At 37.2% G+C, this 12517-nt stretch overlaps 1 protein-coding gene across 1 annotated transcript in view; it reads left to right on the top strand.

Moving 5' to 3' along the window:
• LONP2 (lon peptidase 2, peroxisomal) overlaps nt 1-12517 on the top strand; it is a 50494-nt gene that overhangs the window by 26418 nt on the left and 11559 nt on the right. The window contains exons 11-12 of the mRNA XM_026102201.2: nt 96-229; nt 10849-10991. Coding sequence (XP_025957986.2) covers nt 96-229; nt 10849-10991 — 277 coding nt within the window. The remainder of the gene's footprint in view (nt 1-95; nt 230-10848; nt 10992-12517) is intronic.

The following is a 12517-nucleotide window of genomic DNA, read 5'->3' as shown; positions in this document are numbered from 1 at the left end:
ATTTTTAAAGAGAAAGTATGTTTAAATTCAAAACACATCTCATTAAAAAATATACTACTTCTTGTCTATCAGTAAAATAATTGTGTCTATGCTAGATACACTAGAGAGGCAGGAGTCCGCTCTCTGGATCGGAAACTGGGAGCTATTTGCAGAGCAGTGGCAGTGAAAGTGGCAGAAGGACAGCACAAAGAAACAAAGCCAGATCGTGCTGAAGTGGCTGAAGGAGAAGGTTTGTATCTTTTGCATGCTTTATTAAAAAGGAAACTTCTAATGTAGTCGCTGGGAAGCTGATTTATCATTCTTTTCACTGTTTTTATGCTTCATTCGCTTTTTTTTTTTTTAAAAAAAGAAGCTTTGCAAATAGAGTGACGTTCTTTCAATGTGTGCATCAAGTAGTATTGATCTGTGGCTTTGGACTTAAAGGGAGTAATCTCAACCTGCCAGGGTGATAATTGAGCAATATAGTGGATCTGTTTCATGCCTTATGTATGCAGTTAAGGTTTGTGTATGCTTTCATATCTTGCTAGAGATTTTTATACAAATCTTTCACTTTTCCTTTTTTAATATGAGACTAAGCAATGGCTTTAGTTATTGTGCTTAAAGAGGTGCTCTTTATACTGTGCATGCTCTACTAGCTCACAACTGGATCCTGTTATTTTATTGTACTCCAAAATAAATATGATCTTGAAGAGCTTTGAAATTGGGAAGGTTTGGGGGCTCCCTTTGTGTTCCTTTAAGAAGGCAGCATATATGTCACTTAAGGGTTTAGGGCCATTCATGAAACTCATTAGCTCAAATGGTATCCTAAGAAGTGGTGCTTCAGTGGTCTTTAGTTATAAAGTCTTGCACTTTATTAACTGTCTGGAAGAAAGGGAAGCTTAGACTTTTCCCTCAAGTCTGCAGGATAAAAATGTGATTGCTTTGCACTTTACAAGTACCACAATTTGTTTTGATCCAGGCATGAAATACCACTTGTTCTAAGTCCCTTGGAGCTGTGGTAACTTTCGTCATCTTTAGTAAGTCTGTTCTTCTTTCCCATATTTACAGAAGATAACTATTTGTTATTTCTGGTGATCCAAACATCTATAAGCCTGTCACCAACAGCAGCATTACACTTCTGTGAAAAGTTATTGCTGGATTTAAATGTATAGAAGTTCATAGTAGTTAACCTCTTTCTGCTACAACTAGAAGTTGTTATTCTGTGAGGATAATAAAGATTTTCTTGCATCTTTTGTTCCCTCTTGGTCTGCCCTTTCTTTCCCCTGATATACTGAAACATGTATTTTATAATTTATAATTTATTGACATGTAATTTTATAATAAAGTTAAAATTCTGTATAGGTCAGAAAAGGAACATGTGATATTTTCAGCCCATATCCTGGTGGAGTTCTATCTGCATCCATTGTATTAGGCCAAGTTTTGTCATCTTGCTTCAGGCACAGTGCTTATTATCTGTGGCATTGGTTTTGGAAGAGGATTGCAAGATTTAGGAATCTTACTCTCAAGAATGTTATTGTGTTGTCTGTTTCCGTTAACTGTTTTTTTTCCCTCCTTCTCCCATCAAAATATTTATTGTCATTTAAAATAGAATATATAAAAGCCAGGTTTTGCTAATTTATAAAAATACGAAATCTTGCCCTTCACTGCTTAAGAGAGGTATACTTTCTATCTAAAGTATAAGAAGCTAAGAAGGATTGTTCTGTCCTTGCATTTCTGTTTGGCCTATTCTGACCCCCTGTAATATTAGATAAATGCAGTTTGCAAGTCTTTAACAATTTATCAGGAAAGTGCCAGTAGTGTATGTTTGAATTTTCCTTTTGGTTCAAAAAAAGTCTTGATCGTTCTGTCCCTTTCTCACCAATTTAGTCAAATCAGGGCATCTCAATTTGCAGCGGGAAATTGCACAAGGGAAACCATTCTCTGGGGAACATAGGTTCTTAAAACAGAATGGACTGCTTATAAAATGTTATTTACCCGAACTACCTTAATGCTTTTCTCATTTCTGCATTTTCTTTTTATTTTCTCTTGGTACTACTGACTTTGGCAGAGCTGTTTACCAGTTCGCCTTTTCCGATCAGATTGGCAAACCTGAAATTTCACACTGTCCCTCTCAGTCCATGCTACTTTTTGTTTAAACTGCATTTGTGTTTTGGATAATCTTATGTCAGCAGAAGCATAAGTGCAGTTTTCATATTTCTGTTCATCAGTTGATAATGAACTAGAATGAGGCATGCTTTCTTCATGAGATATCTTCCATTTCATTCGGTTTGTGCTGGAATTTTTTGTTTGAAATTGATTTTAATGGTCTTTCACTGCGTTCTTTTATGGCAACATCTTTGTGGAGTCGGAATTGCTACTATTTATTGGGTTTCTAAAGTTCTGAATAGTACTAGCATTGTCTGCTTCTTCCATGAGCACTTTTGGTAGGATTTTACTTTTAGTAGGACGTTACACAGGAGGGTCAGAATCGCCTTCCCCAGTTTACAGTTTTGGTTGCAGAGAAGTGCAGTACAATCACCAAGGAGGCTAATACTAGCAATTCAAGTAGAGGTTTCTTGAGCTCAAGGTGCTATACCATATTTTTGCCCTCTCGAGAAAATAGACTTCACTATGCATTTTCAAATTGTGCATTTACTTCCTTTAGTGGTAATATTCTTGCAAATTTTTTGTTGTTGCGTGTTTGTGGGTTTTTTTCCATTAAATGGTGAGTGAACCATGGGGTCTTCTCGGTGTTTATTTACTGCTGCACCATAGAGGTAGTGTGTTTAGACAGCAGTGTGTGTGTGTGATGCTTTGTGACAAGAAATACCGCCAGTCTGTCAGAGAATAACAGTGTGCCAGAGGACACCAGAGAACAGTAAGTGCAGAATGCCTGCTTAGTTTTGCTCCAAAATATTCACGCACATATAATACTAAACAGACACCTATGTGTTTTGATGTTTTAAAAGATTCCACAACTAACCTGATGGGGGGGAAAAAAAACCTGAGTATTAACATCTGTACAGCAGGAACAGTTCCAGACTGGTTTACAGGAGGACAGATGAAGAGACTCATTATCCACTCCTTTAAAGTAAAGCAGCTTGCAAGTCTGAATAGTGACTGTCTCCCACTTCAGACAATAAAATATGGGGGCGGAAATTTGTTTGATGTTTGTACAAATACAGTGATATTAATTAGAAAAATATACCAAGAGGAGTTTTACCCACAGTAGAAGATTTTGTAGCTTGTCTCTAGAAACCTGTTTATTGATAGTCTTTCAGCTTTTCCTTGCCTCTTTTCCTTCACTCAGTATTTCTTTTGTGAAAATTAAACCTTCTTATAACTGTTTTTTTTTTTTTTTTAAAGATCATTGTAATAGCCTGTGGAAGCTATCTGTAATATCAGAAGATTGAATTTGGCCTACAAATTAGTGTTTGCTTAAGTGCATTCAGCTCAGTTTCCTCTGAATGTTTAGCTTAACGAAAGTGAACTGTCACAGTAGCTGTGACTGTATGTGGATGAACGACTGTGAAATTTTAAATTGTCTCACATACATTGAAAGGAAAAAAACTTTTAAAGACATCTTTATTAGTGCTTTGTATTTATATTGCATGCTGCCCTTTGTGTACCTTTTCTCCTTTGTGTTGGATTTTTCTGAAATACACCTGAACTGGCTTTTGAACCAGACCGGTGAGCCTTTGGGCTGTGATGTGTGAGCTTACTACTCTCATGCAAGATCAGGTATCTTTACGCTGTGTTGCTGTCACTTTTGTGATAGTAATTTTGACATAACCCGTACTTCTAAAGTGTAACTTTGCACTGAAAGGATGGTTATATCTAAAATGTGTTTAAGGGACTAATGTGATTGATGAATTAAGAAATGTATCATTCTCCTCTTGAAGACTTTTGATAAAATAGTAGAAAAATAGTTTCAAAGAACAGCTCTTAGTACTATGAAAAGAATCATTTTACTATTAAAGCACAAAACAAAAAGGAACTGTATTATACATCTCAATCCAGTGAGAGGGGTATTAACAATGTTAAAATTAGCACTGGACTTGCAACTTAACCCAGCAAAAACATTAATTGCAAGCTAAGTTCTTCAAAAGAGGGCGAAATGCTAGCATTTTTGGTTGGCATGCTGGAGTAGGCCCAAAAGTACTGAGCTGTGAACAGTTGTCTTTGTGGTTCTGGAATCTAAACTGTCAGTAAGAAAATGCTATATTAACAAAAGGGATTCCAAGGGACAGGTGGGTCTATAGTTAATCTTTGGTATTACGAAGACATGTATAGAACGGTGCGGTCTGCAAAATGTATGGTTTATTTTGTACTAATAATGTGTTTATACCCAGCTGTATTTTTAGCAGAATATGTCACTTGTTGGGAGTGAGATTTTTTTGTTGGTTTTGTTTGCTTTAGATTTTGTTTAGCTTTCACTCGATCTGAAAGCAGCCAAATATTTAAAATAAAACCCAGAAATAAATATCGCCAAACTGAAGTACTTACAAATTGATGGAAATAATGGGATTTATAGCCTAAATTTCTTTCTTTGGCTGTAGTAGAATTTTTTTATCTTTTTAGTGTGTGGACATTTGTGCAGTTGTGCATAGTGATGATAAATTTTTGTTTTATATCACTAACGGCTCTTGAAGAATAGGTAGTCAAGGTATTGTAACTTCTTAGTTTAAAATTTAACTATTGTGTGGCTTTTTTTCTTTCTTTATCATCTGTTTAAAATGACGTGTAATTCATTTTTGCTTTAAATTTTTATCAGTTACTGATGTGGGCTTTAGACTCTTCATTAACCCATTCAGTTGTCATGAGTTGTGAATTTGAGAAAGCAAGCTACAGGCTTGCAGTATGGATACAACTTGCTGAAGCATATTTTGTAGGTGTTTTGTAGCGTATCAGAATAGTGACACGGTGCCTGTTCAGTGTGTTTATTCAGCCGGCTGCCTTCTTGTTTGTGGATTTGTAATAAAAGTTGAAGGAGATGAGGTGATAGAATTGCTTAATTTCCATCACTATATTGATTAAATCAGATCAGTAGCTCAAAGCGGAGCAATGGTTTTCAAGGCTTTGTAAACATGAAGCTTTTGTCGTTGTTTAATAGCGGAGCTCTAAAAACGGAGGATACCTGCCATAACAGAACTCATGGAGGAGATACGCTGTCAAGCTATGTTTAGTGCTTTCCAAAAATGTATGGCTGAAATAAATGGGCAGCTTTGTATTGCCTTCCTCACTCTTCTGACTCCTGAGCTTTATGACAAAGTTGACAAGTGGAGGAGTGTTAGTTTGCATCAGTCATTGAATTTGTACAGTGAACTTCAGCAAAAGCAAATGGAGTCATTTTTCAGACATCTCCAGGGAGTCATTCTTGTGTGCTGTAACACTATCTGATATTTTACTGAAACACTATCTGAGATTTATGAGACACTCATCTAGTCTTTGACACTGGAGGAAATTCTAGTAGTTATAAAAATATGTAAGACTCTCCTACCTATTTTAGTGCAACTGCCTCAAGGGTACAGTGCAGCAACTGTGTACCCGGGCATCATAACACGATACAACGGTTGAAATCCAGAAGCAAAAAATGATTTATGTAATTCAGACTTGAAAGGAGGTTTAGGAAAGGTAATATTTAGCTATTAATACTCAGTAAATGAATCCCATCTACATTGAAACCAAGGCTTCAAAAATTTTAAATATTTCTATAACCCGGTAATACAGTTTGTCCCACTACTTGGGATTGAATCTGCACTTTTTTTTTTGAGTTTAATTTGATCCAAGTGGTCAAGCTGAACTAAAACATGTAGTCTTTATTTCTCCTACATCAGCTTGGGCATAATGCATTTTATTCACAAAATCTGGGGTTGTAAACTTTTTCCCCTTCTTCGTCTTTCCCCCTTCTTCGTCTTTCCCCCTTTTTTTCTTTCTGGTGTGTACAGAGGCATTAGTGTACCTGGGCTAATGTTGCAAAAAGTGACATATTCTGTATTCTGTCTAAAACCCAGCACTTCTAGCAGCATGGGGTCTTTCTTAGCCCTGGGGAATTGGTTTACAAAATCTGATTGTCATGAATCCAGAGGTGGTATGACTGTAGGCACTCAAGTTTGAGTTTAACTGTGCTGAGGTTAGCACAGTTAGTACTTAGCAATAGTAAAGAAATGCAGTACTTAAATGATACTTAGCAAATCTACAGAAATGTAATATGTGGTTCTTTCTCCAAATTGCTTGGAGTTACCTTTCTGTTTAGGCCAGAGGCATAAACTATATCAAAGGTTGGCTCTGTATGCAGACTATTTTTAACATGTAAATTTATCTAAATATTCTTGCATGAAAGCTTCAAATTCTAGTGCTTAAGTGCAGTACACATCATGATTCTCAACTAGAATATCCTTTAAATTACATTTTATGGGAGAATTGTTACGAAATATTAGCGTTCAACTTTTTAAAACGCTGTGCCAGTCAGAGCCTGCTTTCTCAGTCACATGAACGTGGTTCGATCCGCGTTGCTGGAATGGAGTGTCCTGGAGCTGTGGGGGAAACATGCACGCGGCAAGAAATGCAAGTCTGCAAGAAAGCGTTAGTAGGGCTGGGGGCTGGGAAGGAGTTCCTTTGCAAAAAAAAAAAAAGGTTTTGGAAGTCATGCTGTGTATGTATTGCATCAGATGCAAGTTGGACAGGGAAAGTTGCCTTTAGATGTGGTCTTATGTTGTGCCAATTTGATCAAGGACTGTTGTAACCCTAACCCTAATCCCATCCTTTCCAACCTAAATGTAGTTTTGTGGAGTTTGTTAGTTAACTTGGAGAGGCCGAAAGAATTCTGGGTCATGTGCTGAAGCACCTGCTGGTGCATGACTTGAGGAAAAAGAACATGCTGTTTTCCCTTTTCTTGCTCCAACTCAAACCCCTTTTCTTTCGTGCTTTCTTTTTATACTTCTTTGTAGTAAGTCAGCAAATCAGAATATGTAATGTTTAAAAGCTGTTTAAAATTTTCAGGTTTCCATTTTATTCTTCTGTGCTACTCAGTATAGCTAGAAATCTCTTTTTTTTAAGACCATTGTATTACTAGTGCTTAATTTAAATATGTTTTATGAGGAGGTGAGAAATTGCTACCTGGTGAGGAAGTTTTCAGCTCTTCCATTTACTCACTTTCATTGTATTTCTACAAGAAAGTGAAGGTCTTAAATTCTTGGGTCTTTATCTTTGTGTCGTGGAATTCCCTTTTAGAATACATCCTGATTTATATATAGTGATTCGTGTGGCAGTATTTACACACGAGGTTTTGTTCCACTGTGGGAACTTTCAGAGGCAGAGACCTAAGGAACATTGACTTGATCTTTGCTGAGTAACCTTAGATTCTGCTGTGAAAGTTTTACATTCGAACATAATCTGTTTCTTTTTCAGCTTAGCCATTTTTAAAAAATACTAAAAGAGCTGAGTATGGTGTTTCTTTCGTTTAAGCTGTAGCATAGCAGTAGGTGACCAGATGTTTTCTGTAATTCCTGTTAAGAGCGCTGCTTTGACTTCTTAGTTTATTTCTCTAACGAGACTCAACGTAAGATGATAAAGCTGTTGTCCTAGCCAAAACTCCTGTTCCTGGAAACTTGAATTTGACTGTCTTTTTTTTAGATGGATATGTCATTTCTTTTTTTTTTATCATTTATAGTTATTCTGCTAGGATAGGAAGGGAACTTGTAAATGTCCTCATTAATGGAAAAATTAGTTACTTGTGTCTTTATAAATTCTTCATAGTCAGCACGTCTAATAAGGTGCTCAAATAAGACTTTTTTCCTTCAAAGAAAGTTAGTGTTTGTAATTACATTTTGGAACATCACTGTGTGCTCTTATAAGAAATTAGAAAGGGTCAGAGTTTAGGTTAACATTTTTGAAAAGAGGGAAGTCTGGAGTTTGTTATTGTTAAAGATTATAAAGTGGGGTCTACTAATTAGATTATATAAGCACAAAGAGTTTCTCATTCTTTTTATAGGGCAGGTAGTCTCAAAGCTTAACTACCGATTTGTTTACAAGAAGTCTCTGTCTGCTTCAGCTCTTTGCAGAGAACTCGGTGAAATAAGAACAAGCAGAAATGGCAAGTCATTGTGTTCGTTAGGTGGTAAAATATCTTAGTATAGCACAAAAGCAGTTGTATTTAAATTCAGTTTTGTTTTAAAATATGAATTGTCATATCAAATTACTGGGGTTTTTAAAGTCCATACTGTTGGAATCCGATTTGCAATCAATCGGTCAATCTGATCTGCAGGAATAGCATGCAGAGTTACCAGTTTCCTATACTTGCTAGTATTTATGTATTTAAATTTATTGTGTACAGAAATAGTAGTTCAACAAAATCAGAGAGATATGCTGAAACAACGGGAGGCCCATCTGACAAAAGCAGTGTTCACAGTGAAGGCATTAGATTTATGCATTGAGCAATGAGTTGTTGTAGAATGGAAAGATTAGCGGCAGTTGGATAATAACTACCTGATTTGAGTGCTGTATGAAAGCTGAATTGATGTTATTATTATAATAGTGATGTAGAGTGTTCTCCTTGATACTGTATGAAAGCATTAGTGAGAATTGTACTGTAGCAATATTAACTGTAAAAAGGCCTTCTTTATACATCAGGATTAATAAAAGAGTAGTTTGTATCTTGTGAAATGAGACATTCTCACTTCATCCATTCTGAAAATTATTTTTGCACCACTGTACACCCACTGTACACCTTTCAATATTATATTTCATAGATTAGATGAGGGATTTGTGTCTCTCCATAATGTTTAAATTTCTGGATCTTCCATTGTTGTGCCTGTATTAAAATGCAAAGGAAGCCATTCTTGTCATCTGAATGGGAGAAAACAAAAGCAGATCATTTCTTACAGCAGTGGTGCAGAAGGCCTGAGGCTCAGTATACAATACTGCGTAATGTAGACTATCACTTTAAATGTGTTCTTAAACTTGTGCGTTCAGGGTGGAATGAAGTATCTTCACTATGTTTGTGTACCGTGCTTATCTTAATGGCAGCCTCAGGGCAGGGAGACACTGCCGTAAAACCCTGCCGCAGTCTTAGAAATACCTGGATAGTTCGAGTATTTTTCATCTCTCTGATAACTGTTTCACTAAAATCCTGCTTTGGACTTTCAAGAAAACGGTAATGAGGCTTTTGCATCTGGATCAAATGCAGAGGGAGAATGACTGCCTGCTTACCTTCTCCCTTCTGTCGAGTCACTTAAGCATGTTCGCAGTGTAGGCCTCGTACAAATGATGTTTAAGTTCTTCAGCTTATTCGTGCAAACAACCAGCTACATGGTCTGGGTTAAAATAATCTTGAGGCTTTGATATTTACAGGGTCCCCATTAACAGTTCAGTTTAACATTTGTATAGAAAACGGAAGTGTTATCACTAAGGAAACAGCTGTACTGCTAAGAAATACAGTGATACTTAAAATGGAGTAAGAAAGGAATGTGCTTCTGAGGCCATAGCTGGTGCTTTGTCTGAGCCCATCCTTTTTCATGACACTTGAGTTTATTGTGTTTGAAAGTGTTAAGCTAATTGGGTTTTATAGCCCTTTCAGAAGAGTATATTACACCTACAGGTATTTCTGAAAAGGCCAAATAATTTGAACTTTGAGGAGTTTTCTGTTGGTAGTTCAAGACATTGTTCAAGACACCTTAGAAGAATCTCATCCAACAAAGGAGAAGAGGAGAGCCAAGCATAGGAATAATATTTCAAGATAAAAGCTCAAGGTGAAGCTGTTATACTGAAATTGTTTGGAGACTTTCTGTTGAGTGAAGACTATATACTGTATGTGCCCAGCTGGGTGCTGAACAAACTAGGGCAGTGGGTTTTGTGAACTGAGATTTCCACAGAGTGACACCTTAGCCGTTAGAGACAAAGCAGTAAGCGTATTCAAAGGAATAAGCGTAACGTGAGAATACGTACCGCGTGCATAGCAACAGAGGTGGGCTGTGGTGTGTTGGGTAGCGGGTCCATCTGAAAGCCTGTAAGGAGCCAGCACACCAGGGTGGCACGAGCTGGGCTTGCCCCGGAGAGGCTGTTTCTAGTGTTATTGCATGCAGTGGCTTCCCCGCACTGGCTGGCTGGTGGTGGGGTCGGCTGAGACCTGCCGTGGGGAGGTGGGACTGGAATCCCGAGGACTGGGGTGGGGAGGGAGGACGGCAGAGCCACGGAGCAGCAAGCTGCACTGTCCTTGATGGATTTTTTTGGAAGTGAGATGTTACTGAATGTAATGCAGACTAGCATTAATTAATGCAGTCCTGTGGCAAAACAACGTATGTAAATGTGGCCAAAGTGCTCCTTCTTTCTTTGACAGAACTTAATTATAAGTGTCAGAAGTTAAGCGTTAAAATCCTTGCAGAAGGAGACCACAGCACGGTTGTAAGTATACGTAAAAAGGACAGCAGTTACAGTGCTTTCAATAATATTTCCGCGTTCAGCTTCGTATTTTATATTATGCTATATTAAACACGCTCGTCTCCTGCAAATGCTGTTTTTAATGCATATATCTGGTGAAAAGTGCAAAGTCCTAGATGAACTTCATGTGTTTTGCTATGTGACCTACTTTAAAATGCGTTTAAGCAAGTGAGTTGCTTCTCTGTCAGTGCTCTAGATTTAGCGTTATCCCTGCTGAACAGTTAGAATGTGTTTAGGCTTAATAACTAAATTTGATGCCATATTATCTTATCTTTTAATTCGACAAGAAGCTTTTTGGAAAGGACATGTTTTAAGCTCACTTTCATGAACTTCTCTGAGCAATTCTTTGAATATTGTATGTCTCTGTCATGATAATTTTAGTTTGTGTTAAGAAAGGTTGCTTCAAATCCCAAGTATCTTTTCTTTTCTTAGATTGCAAAGAGCATATCACAGAAGATGCAAAAACAGAATCCATCAGTGACACAGCTGACCTGGCTCTGCCACCTGAAATGCCGATTTTAATCGATTTCCATGCTTTAAAAGATATCCTGGGGCCACCTATGTATGAAATGGAGGTAACATCCTCATTTGTTTCTGCTTGACTGCTGTGTCTGTCTATTTTGACTAGTCTCTGTTGTATTGCTGTTGACTGAGTTTGTGCAATATTAACCTTTTTTAACATGTATTAGTGACAGGATTGTTTTTCTTTGTATTCCACTAGACATCTTTTCACCTAAAGAAGTTTTGTTTGTTTGTTTATTTGTTTATTTCAGAGTATATAAATAATGTAATGGCAGACTTTGTGTTAGCAGAGATGCCCACAGCAGTGCTGGAGAATGTGCTGGTGTTTTTTCAGTGTATAACAACTTTGCTTTTGTCTGGGGGATGTTTTGTGGTCTTGGGAAGGAAGCCAAGAGTGGAACCCAGGAATCTTGTCTCTGAGGCAGCTGTGTTGAGGACTGTCCCGCATACCTCCTTAAAGCCAGTCAGCAGTTTTAGGTATTAAAACCACTTCACTTTACACCAGAAGTTCTCAGACATTCTTTAAATTAATGCGACTTAGCTTAAAAATAGGTCTTGTGATCAACCAGCTCTGTTCCTTGGTAGGCAGATTTCCCGAATTTTTAGTTTCCCACTTCAGTATTTTGCTGCATTCAATGAAAATGCCATCAATTAATGCAATTAGTACTTTGGGAGTCTTTTCTCACCATTTGCATTGCAGTTATTCAGTGCTTTACTGTAGGTCTGGGTGAACTGACCTGAGTGTAAGCAGTATATGTAGTACTCTGTAAAGCTATGGTAGGAACCCAGTTGCTGGTGGAACACTGGATTTTGCTGTCTTTGTCCTGGAAGAAAGATCAGTAAACCAGTTAATTGCATAGAAAATAGAAGTGAAGGGAAAACTATTAAAAGAGGTGAAATTCAAACCTTTAAGGACTTTTCTTTGAAGATTCATCTCTCCTGAATGAGAGAATCTGACTCTGATGGGATTTGGAGGACAAAGAGGGACCCTGGTGTGTGGGGATAGCAGAGAAAAATGAATGAATGTTAGGGAATGGGTCATTTGTTCAGAGTTTCAAACCCAGGTGCTCAAATATGAAGATTTTATTATTGAGGACGTTCTTAATGGAGAGAAAGGAATGAGGAAACCAGTCAAAGGAAGAGAGTGTTACTGATCGTGTTGGAGGATGATGATGGTAGCAGTGGAAGTTGGAAGGAATTGGAGGAAGGAAGATTAGAGGTTTTTCATGTCAGTCATTTGTGTTCCAATTTTGTAGTTTCAGAACTAACTAGAAGAGATTGGTCTTCAGGCAAGTGACTTTGTCAGCAACCTATGTTCTTTCATTTTGAGCCCTCAGAAGCTGGTGTCCAATAACAAAATCGTACATAACAGTTCAGTGAGGCCATTTTAATCAAATATTTTTAATCAGATATTTTTATATAAGAATGACTGTATTCATCAAACTATTTGTAATACTCTTATGGAAATTATTACTAGTCTGTCTATCCTTTTCTTACTACCTCATTTTTAGAAACTATTACTGAAAAGTAGCATGTTTTTTTTCCCCAAAGAAAGAACATTCTATCTGGATTGTTATTT

Source organism: Dromaius novaehollandiae, chromosome 13, assembly GCF_036370855.1.
Source record: "Dromaius novaehollandiae isolate bDroNov1 chromosome 13, bDroNov1.hap1, whole genome shotgun sequence".
NCBI classification, from domain to species: domain Eukaryota; kingdom Metazoa; phylum Chordata; class Aves; order Casuariiformes; family Dromaiidae; genus Dromaius; species Dromaius novaehollandiae.
This window is presented reverse-complemented; position numbering and strand designations above follow the sequence as displayed.